This window comes from Salmo salar, chromosome 08 (assembly GCF_965601325.2).
Source record: "Salmo salar chromosome 08, fSalSal1, whole genome shotgun sequence".
Lineage (NCBI taxonomy): Eukaryota > Metazoa > Chordata > Actinopteri > Salmoniformes > Salmonidae > Salmo > Salmo salar.
Window position 1 is genome coordinate 26,590,718 of NC_138298.1, and position 26,916 is coordinate 26,617,633.

Sequence of the window (26,916 nt, forward strand, 5' to 3'; positions counted from 1 at the left end):
TATACTCCTCTCCTCAGTTCTCTAATATACTCTCTCCTCAGTTCTCTAATATACTCCTCTCCTCAGTTCTCTAATATACTCCTCTCCTCAGTTCTCTAATATACTCCTCTCCTCAGTTCTCTAATATACTCCTCTCCCCAGGTCTCTAATATACTCTCTACTCAGTTCTCTAATATACTCCTCTCCTCAGTTCTCTAATATACTCCTCTCCTCAGTTCTCTAATATACTCTCTCCTCAGTTCTCTAATATACTCTCTCCTCAGTTCTCTAATATACTCCTCTCCTCAGTTCTCTAATATACTCTCTCCTCAGTTCTCTAATATACTCTCTCCTCAGTTCTCTAATATACTCTCTCCTCAGTTCTCTAATATACTCTCTCCTCAGTTCTCTAATATACTCCTCTCCTCAGTTCTCTAATATACTCCTCTCCTCAGTTCTCTAATATACTCCTCTCCTCAGTTCTCTAATATACTCCTCTCCTCAGTTCTCTAATATACTCCTCTCCTCAGTTCTCTAATATACACCTCTCCTCAGTTCTCTAATATACACCTCTCCTCAGTTCTCTAATATACTCTCTCCTCAGTTCTCTAATATACTCCTCTCCTCAGTTCTCTAATATACTCCTCTGCTCAGTTCTCTAATATACTCCTCTCCTCAGTTCTCTAATATACTCCTCTCCTCAGTTCTCTAATATACTCTCTCCTCAGTTCTCTAATATACTCCTCTCCTCAGTTCTCTAATATACTCCTCTCCTCAGTTCTCTAATATACTCCTCTCCTCAGTTCTCTAATATACTCCTCTCCTCAGTTCTCTAATATACTCTCTCCTCAGTTCTCTAATATACTCCTCTCCTCAGTTCTCTAATATACTCCTCTCCTCAGTTCTCTAATATACTCCTCTCCTCAGTTCTCTAATATACTCCTCTCCTCAGTTCTCTAATATACTCCTCCTCTCCGGTCAGGAAGTACACCTGCTTTTCTTGCCGTGTCACATGTCGGGCGTGTACGTGTAGGCGTGTTCTGGGAGAGCCTAATGACAACAAGTTGACAGTGATGATGTGATTGCGTGAAGCTAGGTGCTGTATATGGTTACAGGGCTTCTCCACTCTGAGGTAACTGGGGGGTGTATGCAGAGTGTACACTGTGTATTTCTGGGTTGTGCTTGCGTCTTAGCAACCGGAATGACGACAGCCGCTGTTGTATTTTCAGACGAAGTTGGCGAGCCCACTTCACTTGACTACACTGGCGTGAGGTCTTGTACTACACACACACACACACACACACACACACACACACACACACACACACACACACAGGCATCTGGCTCTCCCCTCGTCATGTTCATCATCAATATGCACTCCACTTTGAGATTGTTTTTCTATGAAAAGTGTGTTCTAAATTCAGTGGTTTATTATTATGGTTATTATTATTATCATGGTAAACCTGTGTTAGCGATCCTGTGTTAGCAATCCTGTGGTAGCTAGTAAGATGCTGGAGTCCCTCAGGAGGGCCGTCATGACGACCGTCCGCCAGCCCACACCATGCAGACACGGAGCAGCTGAAACCCACACGTGTTACGTAGCCTAGCGGAGATACGGGGAACGGATGACTCACTCACACGCGTACGACAGGACTGCACACACACCCGCGGAAGTGCAGCGAGCGAGCGCCCGCACACACACACACACACTCTCTCACACACTCTCTCTTTCTCACACACACACACACACACACACACACACACACACACACACACACACACACACACACACACACACACACACACACAGGGACCAAATGAGGACAAAATGGCACTGACACCAGTATCTATATGGCTGTTAAATGTCCATGTTATCAACCATGGGAATGGAATGAATTCATCCTGTTTCTATGTTATCAACAGAACTTAATGTACTAGAAGGGAAACTGTAGGTAAATGGGGTGCGAAAACACTTAACCAACATTTCCTGGTTCTCCAGAAATACTGTTTGAAGATTCAGGAATTCATACTTATTCACTTCTTGATTCAGGGAATTTTTTTTGTTCCTGGAGAACTTGGGAATTTGGGGAAAGTGACCATAATTTTGCAACCCTAAAAGTAAAGCAAGCATGTTACCAGGTATAGTATGATGAGACAGTGTCTTTATAGAAAGAGGCCGTATCTAGCTGCAAAGGACACCGTCATCATTCTATTGTGCCCCCATCTTTCCTACCAGTACATAGGAATTTGTCTTGCATTTATTTTTTCTATCAACCATTGATAGTTTAGTTTATTTGGGTCCTCAGCTATTCTTCCTGGGGCTCACGATAGGCCCTCGGCTATTCTTCCTGAGGCTCACGATAGGCCCTCGGCTATTCTTCCTGGGGCTCACGATAGGCCCTCAGCTATTCTTCCTGGGGCTCACGATAGGCCCCTGGCTATTCTTCCTGGGGCTCACGATAGGCCCTCGGCTATTTTTCCGGTGGCTCACGATAGGCCCTCTGCTATTCTTCCTGGGGCTCACGATAGGCCCTCAGCTATTCTTCCTGGGGCTCACGATAGGCCCTCGGCTATTCTTCCTGGGGCTCACGATAGGCCCTCGGCTATTCGTCCTGGGGCTCACGATAGGCCCTCGGCTATTCTTCCTGGGGCTCACGATAGGCCCTCGGCTATTCTTCCTGGGGCTCACGATAGGCCCTCAGCTATTCTTCCTGGGGCTCACAATAGACATTTCTCTGCTATTGGGTTCTCTAGTAGAATCAGAATGGATTCTGTCCAACGGTCTGCAATTCAATTATTTACAGCCACTGTGGTTGGTAAACACACACACCCACCTGTGGCATTTAATCGGCGTAGGAAGATAGATGGTATGTACAGGGACATGGGATGCCTTTTTTCCCCTCCATACTGTGTAGCCGGTGGGCCTCAGTTTGACCGCTCTGTCTCGTAAAAACACACACGCACACCGTGGACAAGGATAGGAAATAGATGTTTTCTTATCAGTGAGGACACTTTCCTGGTAACTGACTACACTGTAGTGTACATTCTCTCCTTTTGGCTAAGGTTAGTTACTAAAGAGTTGTGATTGGCCACGGTTAGTAATGCGTTGCGATTGGCCACTGTTAGTAATGCGTTGTGCCTTGACCTTGTCTGGTAGACCAGACTTCTCTTTCATGGAGTTGTGAAAAGGCATAGGGTCATGATTGTTTTCTCTCTCTGTGTGTGTGTGTGTGTGTGTGTGTGTGTGTGTGTGTGTGTGTGTGTGTGTGTGTGTGTGTGTGAGTCAAAAGACGGGGAATAGGCATTGCTTATCTTGAAGCCACACAGCTAGCGAGTGTTTAGCACCGTTGTGAAATATGTGGCCATTGTGAGGGAATTTTTAGCCATTTCATTTGTACATTTTTTATCTTGGCCTTTTCCCCCCTCTCTCTCATTCATGGTCTATAGCTCACGTGCTGTACGTCTTTCCAATTCCATCTCTCTCCCTACCGGTTGTTTTCATAATAAGGGAATTTTGACCAATTGTGACTAACATTTTAACTTCTCTCTCTACCTCTACCTCTCTTTCACACTCTCTCTCTCTGTCTTTCTCTCTACCTCTCTCTCCGGTTCTCCCCCCCCCCCTCTCTCTTTTTCAGAGTTATATCCATGGGAGCAGCCAGGCCCAGTTTGTAGCTGAGTCCCACATCATCCTGCTGCTCAGTATCCTTAAGACGAATGCCTCATGGGAGAACTGAGGATTAACCAATGGGAAGCCTGTATTCACTACTTCCTCTATATGATATCGAGGATTGACCAATGTGAAGCCTGTATTCAATAACTACTATATATGATACAGAGGATTATCCAGTGGGAAGCCTATACTTACTACCTACAGTACTCTATATGATACAGATGAGTAACCAATGGGAAGCCTGTATTCACTACTTCCTCTATATGATACAGAGGAGGAACCAATGGGAAGCCTGTATTCACTACTTCCTCTTGTTCGGTTCTTATTTTTCAGAGTAAATAACTCACGAACACTAGAGAAGCTTTAACCAAGTTTAAGAAATCCCCAAAGGTTCTGTACAGCTGAAAACAGACAGCAAAATATTTCAGACTTCACAGTTTATATTCATCCTACTTAAGACACTCCCCTTTCTCTCCAATCCTTACATTTTATGGCTCTACAGGAAGCTAAGAAAGAGGGTAACAGTAGTCCAAACGTCTATTACTCTCTTAAGAGAATCTGTCCTCACCTCCTGACCTCAACCCCTCTTTCATCTAATACACAGATGTCCATCTGTCTCCCCTGTATCAACACATCACTCTCCTCTCCTCCATTAAACACATTCCAAAGCCTTCTGTCTTTCTTCTGAGAAACATTAACTTCTAACATAACTCAGTCTCTTTCATTTCCTATCTCAATGTTCAAAGTTTAGCCGATCCCAACGCTCTATATGATATGATGGAGTAACCAATGGGAAGCCTGTATTCACTACCTATTCTAGAGCCAGATTCAGGAAGCATTTGCACCTAAACACCAACAGGAAAGCTAATTTTGAAGCTTCATGAGATCACACATTAAACTACACTATTTACTCTGTATTTACAGTTTGACCGTAATAGCGTATTACTTCACATAAACCTCTAGCAATATCTCCTCTGCATAGAAAAACAGGTGTGAACTTTACACCTGTTGCAAGCGCTTAGCATATACAGTTGAAGTCGGAAGTTTACATACACTTAGGTTGCAGTCATTTAAAACTAGTTTTTTAACCACTCCACAAACTATAGTTTTGGCAAGTCGGTTGCATGACACAAGTAATTTTTCCAACGGTTGTTTACAGACAGATGATTTCACTTATAATTCAGTATATCATAATTCCAGTGGGTCAGAAGTTTACATACACTAAGTTGACTGTGCCTTTAAACAGCTTGGAAAATTCCAGAAAATGATGTCATGGCTTTAGAAGCTTCTGATAGGCTAATTTACATTATTTGAGTCAATTGGAGGTGTACCTGTTGATGTATTTCAAGGCCTACCTTCAAATTCAGTGCCTCTTTGCTTGACATCATGGGAAAAATCAAAAGAAATCAGCCAATACCTCAGAAAAAAATGTAGACCTCCACAAGTCTTGTTCATCCTTGGAAGCAATTTCCCAAATGCCTGAAGGTAGAACGTTCATCTGTACAAACAATAGTACGCAAGTATAAACACCATGGGACCATGCAGCCGTCATAGACGCGTTCTGTCTCCTTGAGATGAACGTACTTTGGTGCGAAAAGTGCAAATCAATCCCAGAACAACAGCAAAGGACCTTGTGATGATGCTGGAGGAAATGGCTACAAAAGTATCTATATCCACAGTAAAACGAGTCCTATATCGACATAACCCGAAAGGCCGCTCAGCAAGGAAGAAGCCACTGCTCCAAAACCGCCATAAAAAAGCCAGACTACGGTTTGCAACTGCACATGGGGACAAAGAACATACTTTTTGGAGAAATGTCCTCTGGTCTGATGAAACAAAAATAGAACTGTTTGGCCGTAATGACCATTGTTATGTTTAGAGGAAAAAGGGGGAGGCTTGCAAGCCAAAGAACGCCATCCCAACCGTGAAGCACGGATGTGGCAGCATCATGTTTTGGGGGTGCTTTGCTGCAGTAGGGACTGGTGTACTTCACAAAATACATGGCATCATGAGGAGTGAAAATTATGTGAATATATTGAAGCAACATGTCAAGACATCAGTCACGAAGTTAAAGCTTGGTCGCAAATGGGCCTTCCAAATGGACAATGACCCCAAGCATACTTCCAAAGTTGTGCCAAAATGGCTTAAGGACAGCAAAGTCAAGGTATTGGAGTGGCCATCACAAAGCCCTGACCTCCATCCTATAGAACATTTGTGTGCAGAACTGAAAAAGCGTGTGCGAGCAAGGAGGCCTACAAACCTGACTTAGTTACACCAGCTCTGTCAGGAGGAATGGGCCAAAATTCACCGAACTTATTGTGGGAAGCTTGTGGAAGGCTACCCGAAATGTTTGACCCTAGTTAAACAATTTAAAGGCAATGCTACCAAATACTAATTGAGTGTATGTAAACTTCTGACCCACTGGGAATGTGATGAAAGAAATAAAAGCTGAAATAAATCATTCTCTCAACTATTATTCTGACATTTCACATTCTTAAAATAAAGTGGTGATCCTAACTGACCTAAGACAGTGAATTTTTACTAGGATTAAATGTCAGGAATTGTGAAAAACTGATTTTAAATGTATTTGACTAAGGTGTATGTAAACCTCCGACTTCAACTGTATCTAGCGTCATTCTGGTCCATAGTGAATTGCCGTAGACCTACAGTGTCATTCTAGTCAAGAGTGTATCGCCGTAGACCTACAGTGTCATTCTAGTCCATAGTGTATCGCCGTAGAGACCTACAGTCATTCTAGTCCATAGTGTATCGCCGTAGAGACCTACAGTCATTCTAGTCCATAGTGTATCACCGTAGAGACCTACAGTCATTCTAGTCCATAGTGTATCACCGTAGAGACCTACAGTTATTCTAGCCCTTACTGTATCCTAAAGTGTCATTCTAGTCCATAGTGTATTGCTGTAGAGACCTACAGTCATTCTAGTCCATAGTGTATCACCGTAGAGACCTACAGTTATTCTAGTCCTTACTGTATCCTACAGTGTCATTCTAGTCCATAGTGTATCACCGTAGAGACCTACGGTGTCATTCTAGTCCATAGTGTATTGCTGTAGAGACCTACAGTGTCATTCTAGTCCATAGTGTATTGCTGTAGAGACCTACAGTGTCATTCTAGTCCATAGTGTATTGCTGTAGAGACCTACAGTGTCATTCTAGTCCATATTGTATTGCTGTAGAGACCTACAGTCATTCTAGTCCATAGTGTTTCACCGTAGAGACCTACAGTGTCATTCTAGTCCATAGTGTATTGCTGTAGAGACCTACAGTGTCATTCTAGTCCATAGTGTATCACAGTAGAGACCTACAGTCATTCTAGTCCATAGTGTATCACCGTAGAGACCTACAGTCATTCTAGTCCATAGTGTATTGCTGTAGAGACCTACAGTCATTCTAGTCCATAGTGTATTGCTGTAGAGACCTACAGTCATTCTAGTCCATAGTGTATCACCGTAGAGACCTACAGTCATTCTAGTCCTTACTGTATCCTACAGTGTCATTCTAGTCCATAGTGTATCACCGTAGAGACCTACAGTTATTCTAGTCCATAGTGTATCACCGTAGAGACCTACAGTTATTCTAGTCCTTACTGTATCCTACAGTGTCATTCTAGTCCATAGTGTATCACAGTAGAGACCTACAGTCATTCTAGTCCATAGTGTATTGCTGTAGAGACCTACAGTTATTCTAGTCCATAGTGTATTGCTGTAGAGACCTACAGTCATTCTAGTCCATAGTGTATCACCGTAGAGACCTACAGTCATTCTAATCCTTAGTGTATCACCGTAAAGACCTACAGTCATTCTAGTCCTTAGTGTATCACCGTAGAGACCTACAGTCATTCTAGTCCATAGTGTATTGCTGTAGAGACCTACAGTCATTCTAGTCCTTAGTATATCACCGTAGAGACCTACAGTCATTCTAGTCCATAGTGTATTGCTGTAGAGACCTACAGTCATTCTAGTCCTTACTGTATCCTACAGTGTCATTCTAGTCCATAGTGTATCACCGTAGAGACCTACAGTTATTCTAGTCCATAGTGTATTGCTGTAGAGACCTACAGTTATTCTAGTCCATAGTGTATCACCTTAGAGACCTACAGTCATTCTAGTCCATAGTGTATCACCGTAGAGACCTACAGTCATTCTAGTCCATAGTGTATTGCTGTAGAGACCTACAGTGTCATTCTAGTCCATAGTGTATCACCGTAGAGACCTACAGTCATTCTAGTCCATAGTGTATCACCGTAGAGACCTACAGTCATTCTAGTCCATAGTGTATCACCTACAGTGTCATTCTAGTCCATAGTGTATTGCTGTAGAGACCTACAGTGTCATTCTAGTCCATAGTGTATTGCTGTAGAGACCTACAGTGTCATTCTAGTCCATAGTGTATCACCGTAGAGACCTACAGTGTCATTCTAGTCCATAGTGTATCACCGTAGAGACCTACAGTCATTCTAGTCCATAGTGTATCACCGTAGAGACCTACAGTTATTCTAGTCCATAGTGTATCACCGTAGAGACCTACAGTTATTCTAGTCCATAGTGTATCACCGTAGAGACCTACAGTTATTCTAGTCCTTACTGTATCCTACAGTGTCATTCTAGTCCATAGTGTATCACAGTAGAGACCTACAGTCATTCTAGTCCTTAGTGTATCACCGTAGAGACCTACAGTCATTCTAGTCCATAGTGTTTCACCGTAGAGACCTACAGTTATTCTAGTCCATAGTGTATTGCTGTAGAGACCTACAGTCATTCTAGTCCATAGTGTATCACCGTAGAGACCTACAGTCATTCTAATCCTTAGTGTATCACCGTAGAGACCTACAGTCATTCTAGTCCTTAGTGTATCACCGTAGAGACCTACAGTCATTCTAGTCCATAGTGTATTGCTGTAGAGACCTACAGTCATTCTAGTCCTTACTGTATCCTACAGTGTCATTCTAGTCCATAGTGTATCACCGTAGAGACCTACAGTTATTCTAGTCCATAGTGTATCACCGTAGAGACCTACAGTTATTCTAGTCCTTACTGTATCCTACAGTGTCATTCTAGTCCATAGTGTATCACAGTAGAGACCTACAGTCATTCTAGTCCTTAGTGTATCACCGTAGAGACCTACAGTCATTCTAGTCCATAGTGTTTCACCGTAGAGACCTACAGTTATTCTAGTCCATAGTGTATTGCTGTAGAGACCTACAGTCATTCTAGTCCATAGTGTATCACCGTAGAGACCTACAGTCATTCTAGTCCTTAGTGTATCACCGTAGAGACCTACAGTCATTCTAGTCCATAGTGTATTGCTGTAGAGACCTACAGTCATTCTAGTCCTTACTGTATCCTACAGTGTCATTCTAGTCCATAGTGTATCACCGTAGAGACCTACAGTTATTCTAGTCCATAGTGTATTGCTGTAGAGACCTACAGTTATTCTAGTCCATAGTGTATCACCTTAGAGACCTACAGTCATTCTAGTCCATAGTGTATTGCTGTAGAGACCTACAGTGTCATTCTAGTCCATAGTGTATCACCGTAGAGACCTACAGTCATTCTAGTCCATAGTGTATCACCGTAGAGACCTACAGTCATTCTAGTCCATAGTGTATCACCGTAGAGACCTACAGTCATTCTAGTCCATAGTGTATTGCTGTAGAGACCTACAGTGTCATTCTAGTCCATAGTGTATCACCGTAGAGACCTACAGTCATTCTAGTCCATAGTGTATTGCTGTAGAGACCTACAGTGTCATTCTAGTCCATAGTGTATTGCTGTAGAGACCTACAGTGTCATTCTAGTCCATAGTGTATCACCGTAGAGACCTACAGTCATTCTAGTCCATAGTGTATTGCTGTAGAGACCTACAGTGTCATTCTAGTCCATAGTGTATCACCGTAGAGACCTACAGTTATTCTAGTCCTTACTGTATCCTACAGTGTCATTCTAGTCCATAGTGTATCACCGTAGAGACCTACAGTTATTCTAGTCCTTAGTGTATCACCGTAGAGACCTACAGTCATTCTCGTCCTTAGTGTATCACCGTAGAGACCTACAGTCATTCTAGTCCTTAGTGTATCACCGTAGAGACCTACAGTCATTCTAGTCCATAGTGTATTGCTGTAGAGACCTACAGTCATTCTAGTCCTTACTGTATCCTACAGTGTCATTCTAGTCCATAGTGTATCACCGTAGAGACCTACAGTTATTCTAGTCCATAGTGTATTGCTGTAGAGACCTACAGTTATTCTAGTCCATAGTGTATCACCTTAGAGACCTACAGTCATTCTAGTCCATAGTGTATCACCGTAGAGACCTACAGTCATTCTAGTCCATAGTGTATTGCTGTAGAGACCTACAGTCATTCTAGTCCATAGTGTATTGCTGTAGAGACCTACAGTGTCATTCTAGTCCATAGTGTATCACCGTAGAGACCTACAGTCATTCTAGTCCATAGTGTATTGCTGTAGAGACCTACAGTGTCATTCTAGTCCATAGTGTATCACCGTAGAGACCTACAGTCATTCTAGTCCATAGTGTATCACCGTAGAGACCTACAGTCATTCTAGTCCATAGTGTATCACCGTAGAGACCTACAGTTATTCTAGTCCATAGTGTATCACCGTAGAGACCTACAGTCATTCTAGTCCATAGTGTATTGCTGTAGAGACCTACAGTGTCATGCTAGTCCATAGTGTATCACCGTAGAGACCTACAGTCATTCTAGTCCATAGTGTATCACCGTAGAGACCTACAGTTATTCTAGTCCATAGTGTATCACCGTAGAGACCTACAGTCATTCTAGTCCATATTGTATCACCGTAGAGACCTACAGTCATTCTAGTCCATAGTGTATCACCGTAGAGACCTACAGTCATTCTAGTCCATAGTGTATTGCTGTAGAGACCTACAGTGTCATTCTAGTCCATAGTGTATTGCTGTAGAGACCTACAGTGTCATTCTAGTCCATAGTGTATCACCGTAGAGACCTACAGTCATTCTAGTCCATAGTGTATTGCTGTAGAGACCTACAGTGTCATTCTAGTCCATAGTGTATCACCGTAGAGACCTACAGTTATTCTAGTCCTTACTGTATCCTACAGTGTCATTCTAGTCCATAGTGTATCACCGTAGAGACCTACAGTTATTCTAGTCCTTAGTGTATCACCGTAGAGACCTACAGTCATTCTCGTCCTTAGTGTATCACCGTAGAGACCTACAGTCATTCTAGTCCTTAGTGTATCACCGTAGAGACCTACAGTCATTCTAGTCCATAGTGTATTGCTGTAGAGACCTACAGTCATTCTAGTCCTTACTGTATCCTACAGTGTCATTCTAGTCCATAGTGTATCACCGTAGAGACCTACAGTTATTCTAGTCCATAGTGTATTGCTGTAGAGACCTACAGTTATTCTAGTCCATAGTGTATCACCTTAGAGACCTACAGTCATTCTAGTCCATAGTGTATCACCGTAGAGACCTACAGTCATTCTAGTCCATAGTGTATTGCTGTAGAGACCTACAGTCATTCTAGTCCATAGTGTATTGCTGTAGAGACCTACAGTGTCATTCTAGTCCATAGTGTATCACCGTAGAGACCTACAGTCATTCTAGTCCATAGTGTATTGCTGTAGAGACCTACAGTGTCATTCTAGTCCATAGTGTATCACCGTAGAGACCTACAGTCATTCTAGTCCATAGTGTATCACCGTAGAGACCTACAGTCATTCTAGTCCATAGTGTATCACCGTAGAGACCTACAGTTATTCTAGTCCATAGTGTATCACCGTAGAGACCTACAGTCATTCTAGTCCATAGTGTATTGCTGTAGAGACCTACAGTGTCATGCTAGTCCATAGTGTATCACCGTAGAGACCTACAGTCATTCTAGTCCATAGTGTATCACCGTAGAGACCTACAGTTATTCTAGTCCATAGTGTATCACCGTAGAGACCTACAGTCATTCTAGTCCATATTGTATCACCGTAGAGACCTACAGTCATTCTAGTCCATAGTGTATCACCGTAGAGACCTACAGTCATTCTAGTCCATAGTGTATTGCTGTAGAGACCTACAGTGGCATTCTGGCGGGGGGGGGGGGGGGACATATGTGGGATATAGACACCAGTGAAAGCACAAAGGCACACATACGTCAGGCAGCATCTGTAAAGGGCCCATACAAACACACTGACATGATGCACAGCTGTACACAAAACACAGTTCCACCCACACGCTCTACCCTTTTCTCTCTGGTTCACATTCAAACACCGCTGCATCTGTAGCTCTCACACATAATCAATGGAACACATGCTAAAAGGCTTGAGAGCAGCAGCCTTGAGAATGAGGCCTGAGACTCACACACACACACACACACACACACACACACAGCTGGCAGTTGTCTTCTTTTTTCATTAGCACTATCTCCAGTCTCTTCCAGTTTTAATTCCACTTTAATTAGAATGGTTTGTTTGCTCCGTGTTGGCTCTGTCCAACCTCCACACCCACACACACTCACACACTGCTTGGGGAGATGAGAAGCCGATGCCTGGCAAGCAGGGGACTGTGTGCGTACGCAGGTGTGTATGTGTATGTCTCAGGCCTGTTGACCCGTTGGCATAATCACATAGGCTGTTGTCAAGCTTCTCAACACCACGATGTGTTCCATCTAAGGTGGCCTAGTTTAGTCATGGAAGTGGCCTTTCAAAAAGATACATGATTTCCATATGCATGAGAGCCCGTGCACAAGGAAATGGCTAGACTTGCTTTAGGTATGACTGTAATACACTTAAATTGTTTTGAAAATATTTCATTTTCCTTATTTTACTGGTCATAATACCAGACACTTCTATCCACAGTGACAGGTAGTGTTCAGTATATGGTTTGTGGCCCGTGCGGGAATCAAACCCACGACCGTGGCGTTACCAGCACTACACTCTAACCCGCTGAGCTATTGGAACTTCCCAAATAGGCATCAAGATGAGTGCAGCCAGTGATCCGAACCTCAGAGTCTTTATGACTGGGTGGTCCACACAACTCCGCTGTTGTTACGAACCGGCTCAGAGTTCTCAACAAAAGGGAGACAACGTGGAGACAAGGAGTATCAAAATATATATTTATTAACTAAAGTAAACTAAGTAATTAGCAACGGTGTGTGTAATCAGTAGTGTAAGTGAGTGCATGCATGCATAAATGTAATAATGCAGGTTGTTGAAGGGTGCCAAAGCAAACAACCAAAAAGCCACAAGGTGTCTGCATGGAGAGAGTCTCCCCCAATGAATGTGGAAGAGGTGCCTTTATCCTGGGACACACCCGGGCCCAGGTGTTTCCCATGTAGCTGACGACCCTCCCAGCTCCGCCCACCGACATCCTAATAAGGAAACAAGAGCAAAGAGAGAAAATACGGCAGACAGAGTGGGAGGGTCGTCACACTGTCCACAGCTAACGTCGTAGTCCATCGGCATCTCTTCTCCTTCTGTTCTCCAGCCATCTCCTATCCGTCGTTAGCAATGCCTGTACAATAGCTACAATAGCCGAGGAGTTGATTAACAACTTATCCCTCAGTAATCGCTACGTTCACAGTCTGGACTTAACGGCTCACTGCTCACACTGAGTGAAAACACACTGCAGCTAAATAGACTTTTGACTTTTGGAAGATTGGCATTGTCTGGGTTATACACAATGCACGCACACACTATCACAAACATACACTTACAGCACACACACTGTGGTTAGTCCGTTTCCTTGACAACTGCCCACAGATGCCGCCATCACCATGGGGATGGTCCTGCTCAACGAGGCGGCGACGTCCAAAGGAGATGTGGGCAAGAGGAGAAGTGAGGGATTCCTTCTTATTTGTTACTGTATCACGGACTGTGTTACAGGGCCATTCAGCTGCCGGGCCCCCAAGGGCCCAAGTACTGTACTGCTGCTTTCCTTCTCTACCTGCTAGTCAACTGGTGAACTATCAGGTGGTTGGTCAATGCTGTCCCAGGTCCCTGATTAGAAGGAGGAAATGGCCAGAAGGTTTTCTACCTTGGCTCCAGGACTACAGTTGAATAGTCCTGCTGCTGCGTTGTAATCTCTGTAGTATGAGGGATGTGATAGTTGTGGTTAGTTTAGAGGGACTTTGTATGGAAATTAGAGAATCTCCTCTTCCACTGTCAGTGATTGGGTCACCTGCATTTGTTTGTGTGTGTCTGAAAACTCAATCACACAAAGCATGAAACTAGCATCCTGTTAATAATTGTTACGCTGAAAATACTGATGAGATAACGTCCTGGTCTTTGACATCAGACACCCAATCACTCTTCAACTCTTCTGTTATTGCTGCTGAGTGGGGAGTGTTCAGACACAACTTCTCCACCGAGCATGATCCAGATAAGTAAACCTAAAAACAAAATGGCAGTTAAAGGGATGTGTTATCCCTTTAACAATGTCAAGTAAAGGCAAATGCCAGTTTTCCATTGTTACCGTCATAAGCTTTCCTTTTAGCATCAACCGCTAACAAGCCTTTGAAATGCTAATTAGCGCGCTAGGATCATGCTCCTATTATGGGGCTTAGGCCAGTGGTGGAATCAGAGGTTGGCTGAACTTTGATCTCGCGTGCTAATCCTGAAAAGCACAGCCCAAACCAAGCTGCGTAGCTAATGAGGGAAATTATAATCAGGGCTTAAATTAGCTCTCACGAAGAAACAAACAGGCAGCGACATGAAACAGTTGGATCAGCCGGTTCTCTGGTCCGGGATCAGATTTACTTTAGCGCGAGTACACGTTGAACAAAATCAGCTAAAAGGCTTGATAAGATAATATCTTTAAATGTTCTCTGTAATGAGTGAAATCTTTAAAAACACTTAGCAATATAAACTGAAGGAGTGATGCAGGGCTTTATCAAATTTCTATTAGGGGGAAATCACTGTCCTTTATTGCAAGTATGCACACAGAAGCACCAATAACCGGATGTTGTGTTAATATGCATGCCACACACACACACCCTTCCACCATTGTTAGCATGTGTGTGTGATTGCGGTGGCTGATCAACTTGCAGCGGCTCAGTGAAAACACACACACGCACAGTGAAAACAGTGGCAGCTGCTGGGTGAAATGAAAGCTAATGGAGGCTCCATCAAACCCAGTTAACCCCAGCCTGACGAAGGCCACCGCCATAACAGGATCAGCAGCACTGGAGCCCACCCTAATGAGACTACTGTTCAATCACATAGTCACACACTGTCACTAACTACTGTTCAATCACATAGTCATACAGGCTGACACTAACTACTGTTCAATCACATAGTCACACACTGTCACTAACTATTGTTCAATCACATAGTCACACAGGCTGACACTAACTACTGTTCAATCACATAGTCACACACTGTCACTAACTACTGTTCAATCACATAGTCACACACTGTCACTAACTACTGTTCAATCACATAGACACACACTGTCACTAACTACTGTTCAATCACATAGTCACACACTGTCACTAACTACTGTTCAATCACATAGTCACACACTGTCACTAACTACTGTTCAATCACATAGTCATACAGGCTGACACTAACTACTGTTCAATCACATAGACACACACTGTCACTAACTACTGTTCAATCACATAGTCACACACTGTCACTAACTACTGTTCAATCACATAGTCACACAGGCTGACACTAACTACTGTTCAATCACATAGTCACACAGGCTGACACTAACTACTGTTCAATCACATAGTCACACACTGTCACTAACTACTGTTCAATCACATAGTCACACAGGCTGACACTAACTACTGTTCAATCACATAGTCACACACTGTCACTAACTACTGTTCAATCACATAGTCACACACTGTTACTAACTACTGTTCAATCACATAGTCACACACTGTCACTAACTACTGTTCAATCACATAGTCACACACTGATACTAACTACTGTTCAATCACATAGTCATACACTGATACTAACTACTGTTCAATCACATAGTCATACAGGCTGACACACTGTCACTAACTACTGTTCAATCACATAGTCACACACTGTCACTAACTACTGTTCAATCACATAGTCATAAAGGCTGACACTAACTACTGTTCAATCACATAGTCACACACTGTCACTAACTACTGTTCAATCACATAGTCACACACTGTCACTAACTACTGTTCAATCACATAGTCACACACTGTCACTAACTACTGTTCAATCACATAGTCATACAGGCTGACACTAACTACTGTTCAATCACATAGACACACACTGTCACTAACTACTGTTCAATCACATAGTCACACACTGTCACTAACTACTGTTCAATCACATAGTCACACAGGCTGACACTAACTACTGTTCAATCACATAGTCACACAGGCTGACACTAACTACTGTTCAATCACATAGTCACACAGGCTGACACTAACTACTGTTCAATCACATAGTCACACACTGTTACTAACTACTGTTCAATCACATAGTCACACACTGTCACTAACTACTGTTCAATCACATAGTCACACACTGATACTAACTACTGTTCAATCACATAGTCACACACTGTCACTAACTACTGTTCAATCACATAGTCATACACTGATACTAACTACTGTTCAATCACATAGTCATACAGGCTGACACACTGTCACTAACTACTGTTCAATCACATAGTCACACACTGATACTAAGTACTGTTCAATCACATAGTCACACACTGATACTAAGTACTGTTCAATCACATAGTCATACACTGATACTAACTACTGTTCAATCACATAGTCATACAGGCTGACACTAACTACTGTTCAATCACATAGTCACACACTGATACTAACTACTGTTCAATCACATAGTCACACAGGCTGACACTAACTACTGTTCAATCACATAGTCACACACTGTCACTAACTACTGTTCAATCACATAGACACACACTGTCACTAACTACTGTTCAATCACATAGTCACACACTGTCACTAACTACTGTTCAATCACATAGTCACACACTGTCACTAACTACTGTTCAATCACATAGTCATACAGGCTGACACTAACTACTGTTCAATCACATAGTCACACAGGCTGACACTAACTACTGTTCAATCACATAGTCACACACTGTCACTAACTACTGTTCAATCACATAGTCACACACTGTCACTAACTACTGTTCAATCACATAGTCACACACTGATACTAACTACTGTTCAATCACATAGTCACACAGGCTGACACTAACTACTGTTCAATCACATAGTCACACACTGTCACTAACTACTGTTCAATCACATAGTCATAAAGGCTGACACTAACTACTGTTCAATCACATAGTCACACACTGACACTAACTACTGTTCAATCACATAGTCACACACTGATACTAACTACTGTTCAATCACATAGTCATACAGGCTGACACTAACTACTGTTCAGTCACACAGACTGACACTAACTGCTGTTCAGTCACATAGTCACATGCAAGCTCACACAATTGTAATTACATTTAAATGAATCAGCCTCAAACTGGAGCTACACACATCTCCCAGTGAAAACACACAGTCACACACATTATGCCAACAGGTCCATGAGAATGAGCAATAACACACACTTAATGAGTCACCCACACAATATCCTGGTGTCACCACACCCTGTCTCACCACTTATCCCACTCTCTCTCTCTGTCTCTCCTCTCTCTGTCTCTCTCCTCTCTCTGTCTCCCCTCTCTCTGTCTCCCCTCTCTCTGTCTCCCCTCTCTCTGTCTCCCCTCTCTCTGTCTCCCCTCTCTCTGTCTCCTCTCTGTCTCCTCTCTCTCTCTCTCTCTCTGTCTCTCTCTTTCTCTCTCTGTCTCCTCTCTCTCTTTCTCTCTGTCTCCTCTCTCTCTCTCTTTCTCTCCTCTCTCTCTGTCTCCTCTCTGTCTCTCCTCTCTCTCTTTCTCTCTCTGTCTCCTCTCTCTCCTCTCTCTCTCTGTCTCTCTCTCTTTCGCTCTGTCTCCTCTCTGTCTCCTCTCTCTCTCATCTCTCTCTCCTCTCTCTCAATTAAATTTCAGTCTCTGTCTCTCTCTCTCTGTCTTGCTCTCTGTCTCTCTCTCTGTCCTTCTGTCTCTCTCTCTATCCCTCTCTCTCTGTTCTTCTTTATTTCTCTGTCTCTCTCTCGTTCCCTCTCTCTCTCTCTCTCTGTGTGTCTCTCTGTCCTCTCTCATTCAATTATATCACCTCAGTCAATGCATACTTCAAAGGAGTGAGATTCCACTCTCCTATTTAGAAACCACCACGGTGTGAACAAGGCGAGGACCAGATAGGTGTTCTTCAATACCAGAAGTCATTTCTCTCTGCTATTAACAGTACAGTAGAGCATTTCAGGATATTCCAAAAATGCTGTATTGCTTGGAGAAATATGTAAACCAGTGTACAGGGCAATAACATGGTGAACAATACAAAGCACATTCGTCTCAACACTGTACTGTTGCCAATGTCAACATTTTTCATCTCCCACATGAGGCATACACACATGTATACACAAACACTCCTCCTCATTTCTTCTCTCTCCTCATTTCTTCTCTCTCTCCCCCATTTCTTCTCTCTCCTCTCCTACTTCCCCTACTCCTCTCTAGAGGTCGACAGATTATGATTTTTCAGCGGCGATACCGATTATTGGAGGACCAAAAAAAGCCGATGCCGATTAATCTGCAGATTTTTTAATTTATTTATTTGTTTGTAATAATGACAATTACAACAATACTGAATGAACACTTATTTTAACTTAATATAATACATCAATAAAATCAATTTAACCTCAAATAAATAATGAAACAACAAAGTGTTGGAGAAGAAAGTAAAAGAAAGTAAAAGTGCAATATGTGCCATGTAAGAAAGCTAATGTTTAAGTTCCTTGCTCAGAACATGAGAACATATGAAAGCTGGTGGTTCCTTTTAACATGAGTCTTCAATATTCCCAGGTAAGAAGTTTTAGGTTGTAGTTATTATAGGAATATTTCTCTCTATACGATTTGTATTTCATATACCTTTGACTATTGGATGTTCTTATAGGCACTTTAGTATTGCCAGTGTAACAGTATAGCTTCCGTCCCTTTCCTCGCTCCTACCTGGGCTCGAACCAGGAACACATCGACAACAGCCATCCTCGAAGCAGCGTTACCCATGCAGAGCAAGGGGAACAACTACTCCAAGTCTCAGAGCGAGTGACGTTTGAAACGCTATTAGCACGCATCCCGCTAACTAGCTAGCCATTTCACATCGGTTACACCAGCCTAATCTTGGGAGTTGATAGGCTTGAAGTCATAAACAGCTCAATGCTTGAAGCACAGCGAAGAGCTGCTGGCAAAACGCACGAAAGTGCTGTTTGAATGAATGCTTACGAGCCTGCTGGTGCCTACCACCGCTCAGTCAGACTGCTCTATCAAATCATAGACTTAATTATAATATAATAAACACACAGAAATACGAGCCTTAGGTGATTAATATGGTCGAATCCGGAAACGATCATCTCGAAAGCAAAACGTTTTTCCTTTCAGTGAAATACGGAACGCATCCCTAAGTCTAAATATTCCTGTTACATTGCACAACCTTCAATGTTATGTCATAATTACGTAAAATTCAGGCAAATTAGTTCGCAACGAGGCAGGCGGCCCAAACTGTTGCATATACCCTGATGCAAGAGAAGTGACACAATTTCACCTGGTTAATATTGCCTGCTAACCTGGATTTCTTTTAGCTAAATGTGCAGGTTTAAAAATATATACTTCTGTGTATTGATTTTAAGGCATTGATGTTTATGGTTAGGTACAGTCGTGCAACGATTGTGCTTTTTTCGCAAATGCGCTTTTGTTAAATCATCCCACGTTTGGCGAAGTCGGCTGTCTTTGTTAGGAAGAAATAGTCTTCGCAGTTCGCAACGAGCCAGGCGGCCCAAACTGCTGCATATACCCTGACTCTGTTGCAAGAGAAGTGACGCATTTTCCCTAGTTAAAAGAAATTCATGTTAGCAGGCAATATTAACTAAATATGCAGGTTTAAAAATATATACTTGTGTATTGATTTTAAGAAAGGCATTGATGTTTATGGTTAGGTACAAGTTGGATCAATGTGTACCTAAGTGATTATATGCAATGCAGGACAGGCTAGATAAACTAGTAATATCATCAACCATGTGTAGTTAACTAGTGATTATGATTGATTGATTGTTTTTTATAAGATAAGTTTCATGCTAGCTAGCAACTTACCTTGGCTTCTTACTGCATTCGCGTAACAGGCAGGCTCCTCGTGGAGTGCAATGTAAAGCAAGTGGTTAGAGCGTTGGACTAGTTAACCGTAAGGTTGCAAGACTGAATCCCCGAGCTGACAAGGTAAAAATCTGTTGTTCTGCCCCTTAACAAGGCAGTTAACCCACCGTTCCTAGGCCGTCATTGAAAATAAGAATGTGTTCTTAACTGACTTGCCTAGTTAAATAAAGGTTAAAAAAAAAGTGAAATCGGCCCTAATTAATCGGCCATTCCGATTAATCGGTCGACCTCTACTCCTCTCTCTTCCTTCCCCTGCTCTTCTCTCCTCCTGCCCCTGCTTCTCTCTCCTCCTTCCCCTGCTCCTCTCTCCTCCTTCCCCATGCTCCTCTCTCCTCCTTCCCCTGCTCCTCTCCTCATCCTTCCCCTGCTCCTTTCCTCATCCTTCCCCTGCTCCTCTCTCCTCCTCCTTCCCCTGCTCCTCTCTCCTCCTCCTACCCCTGCTCCTCTCTCCTCATCCTTCCCCTGCTCATCTCTCCTTATCCTTCCCCTGCTCCTCTCTCCTCCTTCCCCTCTCTCGTCCTTCCCTTGCTCCTCTCTCCACCTTTTTCCCTGCTTCCTTCCCCTGCTCCTCTCTCTTCCCTCCCTTGCTCCTCTCTCCTCCTTCCCCTGCTCCTCTCTCCTCCTTCCCCTGCTCCTCTCTTCTCCCACTCTGTGTGTGTCCGTGTGTGTGTAGGGGGTCTTGTCCTCACAGCAGGGGGAGGTACAGAGGTACCAAGGCATGTTCCCCCAGCTAATGTTTTATGACTGAGTCATCCCCCCCACCCCCCCACTCCGCACACACACACACACACACACACACACACACACACACACACACACACACACACACACACACACACACACAGCCCCTTCCCCTTCCAGTCCACTAGACTCACTGAGGTAGTTCCAGTGGAACCCACATGCTGCATACATAATGACATGACATTATCATTTGTATAAGCATGATGGATATTTGCATAACTGTCCATTAAGTCTGGCAGATGTGAAGAGGCCGGCACTCAGTCCACTGTTCCTTTAATTAACACCAGAGAGATGAACCCTGACCCCCACATTGTGTGTGTGTGTGTGTGTGTGTGTGTGTGTGTGTGTGTGTGTGTGCTGGAGTGTAATGTAAACATGATTAATACAGAGCTTCAGAGGCCCACTGTTGTAGTTCTACTGAGACCGGACAAACACACACACACACACACACACACACACATGCATGTACACACACACACACATGGATGTACAAAAGCAGTTATCCTTGAGATAGCGGTAATTAAAATGCAAAACAAGGTGTTTGAAACATGTCCAGTGGCAGTCCTTCATCCGTCTGCAACGTTTCGACCGACAGCACATGGAGAAAACAAGCCCCTTTTTAAGTTTGTCTCTCAGCTAGAACTGTCGGGCCGTTAAATCAGCAGAAATACCCATCATTCACATTGCATTAGACTCACACAGCATGAGTCCCAAATGGCACCCTGTTCCCTCCCTTTGGGCCTTGGTCAAACGTAATGTTTGGGACGATGCCGTAGTGACTAATTTTCATAGAAACACGTTATTTAAAAAAAAATCTATGATATGATTGTAAAAACCACAGGCTGGTAAACGTCAGAATATAAGCCTTAGTGATGATTATGAAGAGCTTACATTACAATTTGACATGGACATTAGTTCCTCTCAGCCCTGGCTTCAGCCCATAGCTAAGTAGAGGACTGTTGAAGGATCTCAGTGCTGACATCAGATCCATTCAATAGGCCCTCCACACACCCTTTACACTTACCACTGTCTTCTAGCTAGTTATACTACCAGACAACATACTGCAGTGGGGAATATGGCCGAGGGAGAGAGAGCATATCATTCTCATCTTTTGTCATTGAGGTGATTTTAACAGTCCAGTCATCTTTTGTCATTGAGGTGTTTTAACCGTCCCAAAATAACTATAAATTGCCTCGTTAGCATACTAAAGGGGCGAACACACGTGTGTGTGTGTGTGTGTGTGTGTGGTGTGTGTGTGTGTGTGTGTGTGTGTGTGTGTGTGTGTGTGTGTGTGTGTGTGCGCTTGTGAGGGGTAGTGTGTGTGTGTTTGTAATGTTGTGCTGTGTGTTTCAGTTATCTGCCTGGTGGGACTGTGTGTGTGGTAGTGTGTTTGTTATGTTGTGCTGTGTGGGAGCGATAGTGTGTGTGTGTGTGATGTTGTGCTGTGTGTGTGTGTAATGTTGTGCTGGTGTGTTTCAGTTATCTGCCTGGTGGGACTGTGTGTGTGGTAGTGTGTTTGTTATGTTGTGCTGTGTGGGAGCGATAGTGTGTGTGTGTGTGTGATGTTGTGCTGTGTGTGTGTGTAATGTTGTGCTGTGTGTTTCAGTTATCTGCCTGGTGGGACTGGGCCTGGTTGTGTTCTTCTTCAGCTTCCTGCTGTCCATCTTCAGGTCCAAGTACCACGGCTACCCCTACAGGTAACACACACACCTGGACTTCACCATTTACCAAGGTCATTCACACAATTAGGGCCAGGAGTTTTCCTGGACACGTGACTTAACCAGGAAAACGTCTGTGCCCAGAGTTTTTCAGGTGAGGTGGTCTGGATAAACTCCTGGCCCTACATAGTGAATGAATAGAGTACTTCACTCCAGGTCTCCAGGGGATCTACATTGAATCAGGGGTGGCTAAGTTCACACCATCCACCCTCTAACATGGAACACATCCAGACACTTTTCACCCAGAACATCCCAGTGTTGCATTTTTTCTAACCGAGCCAACCCAAACTGCACCTGGAAGTCAACTTCACCCACTTTGGAACTTCGTCAGATGAGTCGTCAGATGAGTCGTCAGATGCTTTATCCCAAAAAAGAAGCTAAGTAAAGGATTTTGTCAGCCTCGGCTCGAATCAACGGCTTCGCCCCAAATAGTGCCCTTTTTTCTTTTATGAGCACTACTTTTGTCCAGGACCCGTCGAGATCTAGTAGGGAACCATTTAGGACAGATCCAGATTCTCCAGCTATCAGAATATAGATGCCTTCAAGTAACAACATTAATCATCAAACAACAGTTAGCAGCACGCAGTCCGAGAGAACTTCTGAACGACACTTAATACAGTCAGATCGCAATGAAATCTACTGAACGACACTTAATACAGTCAGATCGCAATGAAATCTACTGAACGACACTTAATACAGTCAGATCGCAATGAAATCTACTGAACGACACTTAATACAGTCAGATCGCAATGAAATCTACTGAACGACACTTAATACAGTCAGATCGCAGTTGACTTTGTCGCACACTAACTGGCGAGCGCTCTGTAATCACACGCTGTCTCTCTGTCTCTTTCAGCTTCCTTATAAAGTGAGTGAGGTGCCGTCTTCAGAGTGAAGGGTGAAGAGGCTACTTGATGCTGCTAGCTGAGAGGCTGCAGACACGGGGACAGGGTGCATGGGACTGGAGGGGTCATTTCAACTGCTGTATTCAATCTACTTAATAAATGATAATGTGACAAACTGAGAAAAGAGACACTCCTACCTATTTGATTTGTACAGTTATCACACACACCTGTTCTGAAGGAGTTGAGCTCTTGAGGGTCTGAATGTGTTTTATTTGACAGTGTCTGACCAAATGACAGAGAGAGAGACAGAGGACAGGAGAAGAGGAAAGAGAGACATGCTGAGGAGAACTGGAGAAGAGGAAAGAGAGAGATGCTGAGGAAAGAGAGAGAGATAGATGCTGAGGAGAAGAGGAAAGAGAGAGCGAGAGAGACATGCTGAGGAGAACTGGAGAAGAGGAAAGAGAGAGATGCTGAGAAGAGGAAAGAGAGGGAGAGAGAGAGATGCTGAGAAGAGGAAAGAGAGAGGGACATGCTGAGGAGAACTGGAGAAGAGGAAAGAGAGAGATGCTGAGAAGAGGAAAGAGAGGGAGAGAGAGAGAGATGCTGAGAAGAGGAAAGAGAGAGGGACATGCTGAGGAGAAGAGAGAGATGCTGAGAAGAAGAGGAAAGAGAGAGACATGCTGAGGAGAAGAGGAAAGAGAAAAGGATGTAGAGAGACAGAAGGTTAGGTAGGTGTGTGTGTGTGTGTGTGTGTGTGTGTGTGTGTGTGTGTGAGAGAGAATCAGCTGCAGCCGATGACTGAAGAATGAACGTAAGTAAGCGTGGTGATGTAGAAGGTGTGTGTGTTTCTCTCTCATCAACTGATCTAGACAGTAGAGCTGCAGCACTGGAGGCTACTGAGGGGAGGACGGCTCATAATAAGGTCTGGAAAACCACATGTTGGATGCCATTCCATTGACTCCGTTCCAGCCATTACTATGAGCCGTCCTCCCCTCAGCAGCCTCCACTGGTGCAGCATCACTAGTAGTTATAGAGTATGCAGTGATACAGTCAATATTACAACAGTACCACATCAACATCAAATCACATGTTATTTGTCCCATGCTTCGTAAACAACAGGTGTAGACTAACAGTGAAATGCTTACTTACGGGCTCTCACCCAACAATACAGAGAGAAAAACCCAAAATAATAACGAGCAATACATACACGAGTAATGATAACTTGGCTATATTCACGGCAAAGGAGGCTGCTGAGGGAGGGACGTATCATAGTAATGGCCGTAACAGAGCAAATGGAATGGCATCAAACACATGGAAACCATGTATTTGATACCATTCCCCTCCAGCCGTTACCATGAGCCTGTCCTCCCCAATGAAGGTCCAGCCTACTGTGATACAGGGTACCAGTACCGAGTCAATGTGCAGGGGTACGCGGTAATTGAGGTAGATAGGTACATACAGTGCATTCGGAAAGTATTCAGACCCCTTGACTTTTTCCACATTTTGTTACAGCCTTATTCTAAAATTGATTAAATCATTTTTTTCCCCTTATCAATCTACACACAATACCCCATAATGAAAAAGCAAAAACAGTTTTAGACATTTTTACCCCAAAAATATAATGAAATATCACATTTACATACGTATTCAGACCTTTTATTCAGTACTTTGTTGAAGCACCTTTGGTAGTGATTACAGCCTCGAGTCTTCTTAGGTATGATGCTAAAAGCTTGGCAAAACTGTATTTGGGGAGTTTCTCACATTCTCTGCAGATCCTCTCAAGCTCTTCAGGTTGGATGTGGAGCGTCTTGGCTGTGTGCTTAGGGTCGTTGTCCTGTTGAAAGGTGAACCTTCAGCCCAGTCTGAGGTCCTGAGCGCTCTGTAGCAGGTTGTCATCAAGGATCTCTCTGTACTTTGCTCTTTTCATCTTTCCCTCGCTCCTGACTAGTCTCCCAGTCCCTGCCGCTGAAAATCATCCCCACAGAATGATGCTTCCACCACCATGCTTCACCGTAGGGATGGTGCCAGGTTTCCTCCAGACGTGACGCTTGGCATTCAGCCCAAAGAGTGCAATCTTGGTTTCATCAGACCAGAGAATCTTGTTTCTCATGGTCTGAGAGTCCTTTAGATGCCTTTTGGCAAACTCCAAGCAGGCTGTCATATGCCTTTTACTGAGGAGTGGCTTCCGTCTGGCCACTCTACCGTTAAGGTCTGATTGGTAGAGTGCTGTAGAGATGGTTGTCCTTCTGCAAGGTTCTCCCATCTCCACAGAGGAACTCTGGAGCTTTGTCAGAGTGACCAAAGGGGGTTCTTGGTCACCTCCCTGACCAAGGCCCTTGTCCCTCGATTGCTCAGTTTGGCCTTGCGGCCAGCTCTCGGCAGAGTTTTGGTGGTTCCAAACTTCTTCAATTTTTAAGAATGATGGAGGCCACTGTGTTCTTGGGGACCTTCAATGCTGCAGAAATCTTTTGGTACCCTTCCCCAGATCTGTGCCTCGATCCTGTCTCGGAGCTCTACAGACAATTCCTTTGACCTCATGGCTTGGTTTTTGCTCTGAAATGCATTGTCACCTGTGGGATCTTATATAGACAGGTGTGTGCTTTTCCAAATCATGTCCAATCAATATAATTTACCACAGGTGGACTCCAATCAAGTTGTAGAAACATCTCAAGGATGATCAATGGAAACAGGATGCACCTGAGCTCAATTTCGAGTCTCATAGCAAATGGTCTGAATACTTATGTAAATAAGGTATTTCTGTTTTAAATTTGTAATACATTTGCAAGCATTTCTAAAAACCTGTTTTCGCTCTGTCATTAACATTGTGGGGTATTGTGTGTAGATTGATGAGGAAAAAAATGTATTTAATCTATTTTTGAATAAGGCTGTAAAGTAGCAAAATGTGGAAAAAGTCAAGGGGTCTGAATACTTTCCGAATGCACTGTGTAGATATACCCCAACTCCTCTCCATGCACTGTGTAGATATACCTCAACTCCTCTCCATGCTCTGTATAGATATACCCCAACTCCTCTCCATGAACTGTGTAGATATACCCCAACTCCTCTCCATGAACTGTGTAGATATACCCCAACTCCTCTCCATGCACTGTGTAGATATACCCCAACTCCTCTCCATGAACTGTGTAGATATACCCCAACTCCTCTCCATGCACTGTGTAGATACACCTCAACTCCTCTCCATGAACTGTGTAGATATACCCCAACTCCTCTCCATGAACTGTGTAGATATACCCCAACTCCTCTCCATGCTCTGTGTAGATATACCTCAACTCCTCTCCATGAACTGTGTAGATATACCCCAACTCCTCTCCATGCTCTGTGTAGATATACCCCAACTCCTCTCCATGAACTGTGTAGATATAGCCCAACTCCTCTCCATGAACTGTGTAGATATACCTCAACTCCTCTCCATGCACTGTGTAGATATACTTCAACTCCTCTCCATGAACTGTGTAGATATACCTCAACTCCTCTCCATGAACTGTGTAGATATACCTCAACTCCTCTCCATGAACTGTGTAGATATACTTCAACTCCTCTCCATGAACTGTGTAGATGTACCTCAACTCCTCTCCATGCTCTGTGTAGATATACCTCAACTCCTCTCCATGAACTGTGTAGATATACCC

The 26,916-nt window shown here is 43.5% G+C and overlaps 1 protein-coding gene across 3 annotated transcripts in view; it reads left to right on the forward strand.

Annotated features, from left to right (window-relative positions):
- tusc3 (dolichyl-diphosphooligosaccharide--protein glycosyltransferase subunit TUSC3) overlaps window positions 1-23,450 on the forward strand; it is a 102,691-nt gene extending 79,241 nt beyond the window's left edge. For 2 of the 3 annotated variants that reach the window (XM_045722924.2, XM_082978497.1), the window contains 4 exons: window positions 3,618-3,681; window positions 13,428-13,502; window positions 22,310-22,400; window positions 23,278-23,450. In XM_045722924.2, coding sequence (XP_045578880.1) covers window positions 3,618-3,681; window positions 13,428-13,502; window positions 22,310-22,400; window positions 23,278-23,293 — 246 coding nt within the window. In that variant the 3' untranslated portion in view covers window positions 23,294-23,450. Of the gene's footprint in view, window positions 1-3,617; window positions 3,682-13,427; window positions 13,503-22,056; window positions 22,271-22,309; window positions 22,401-23,277 lie in introns of those variants that run through there. The other variant, XM_082978496.1, reaches the window with a different exon arrangement.
- The last annotated feature ends 3,466 nt before the right edge of the window (window positions 23,451-26,916 follow it).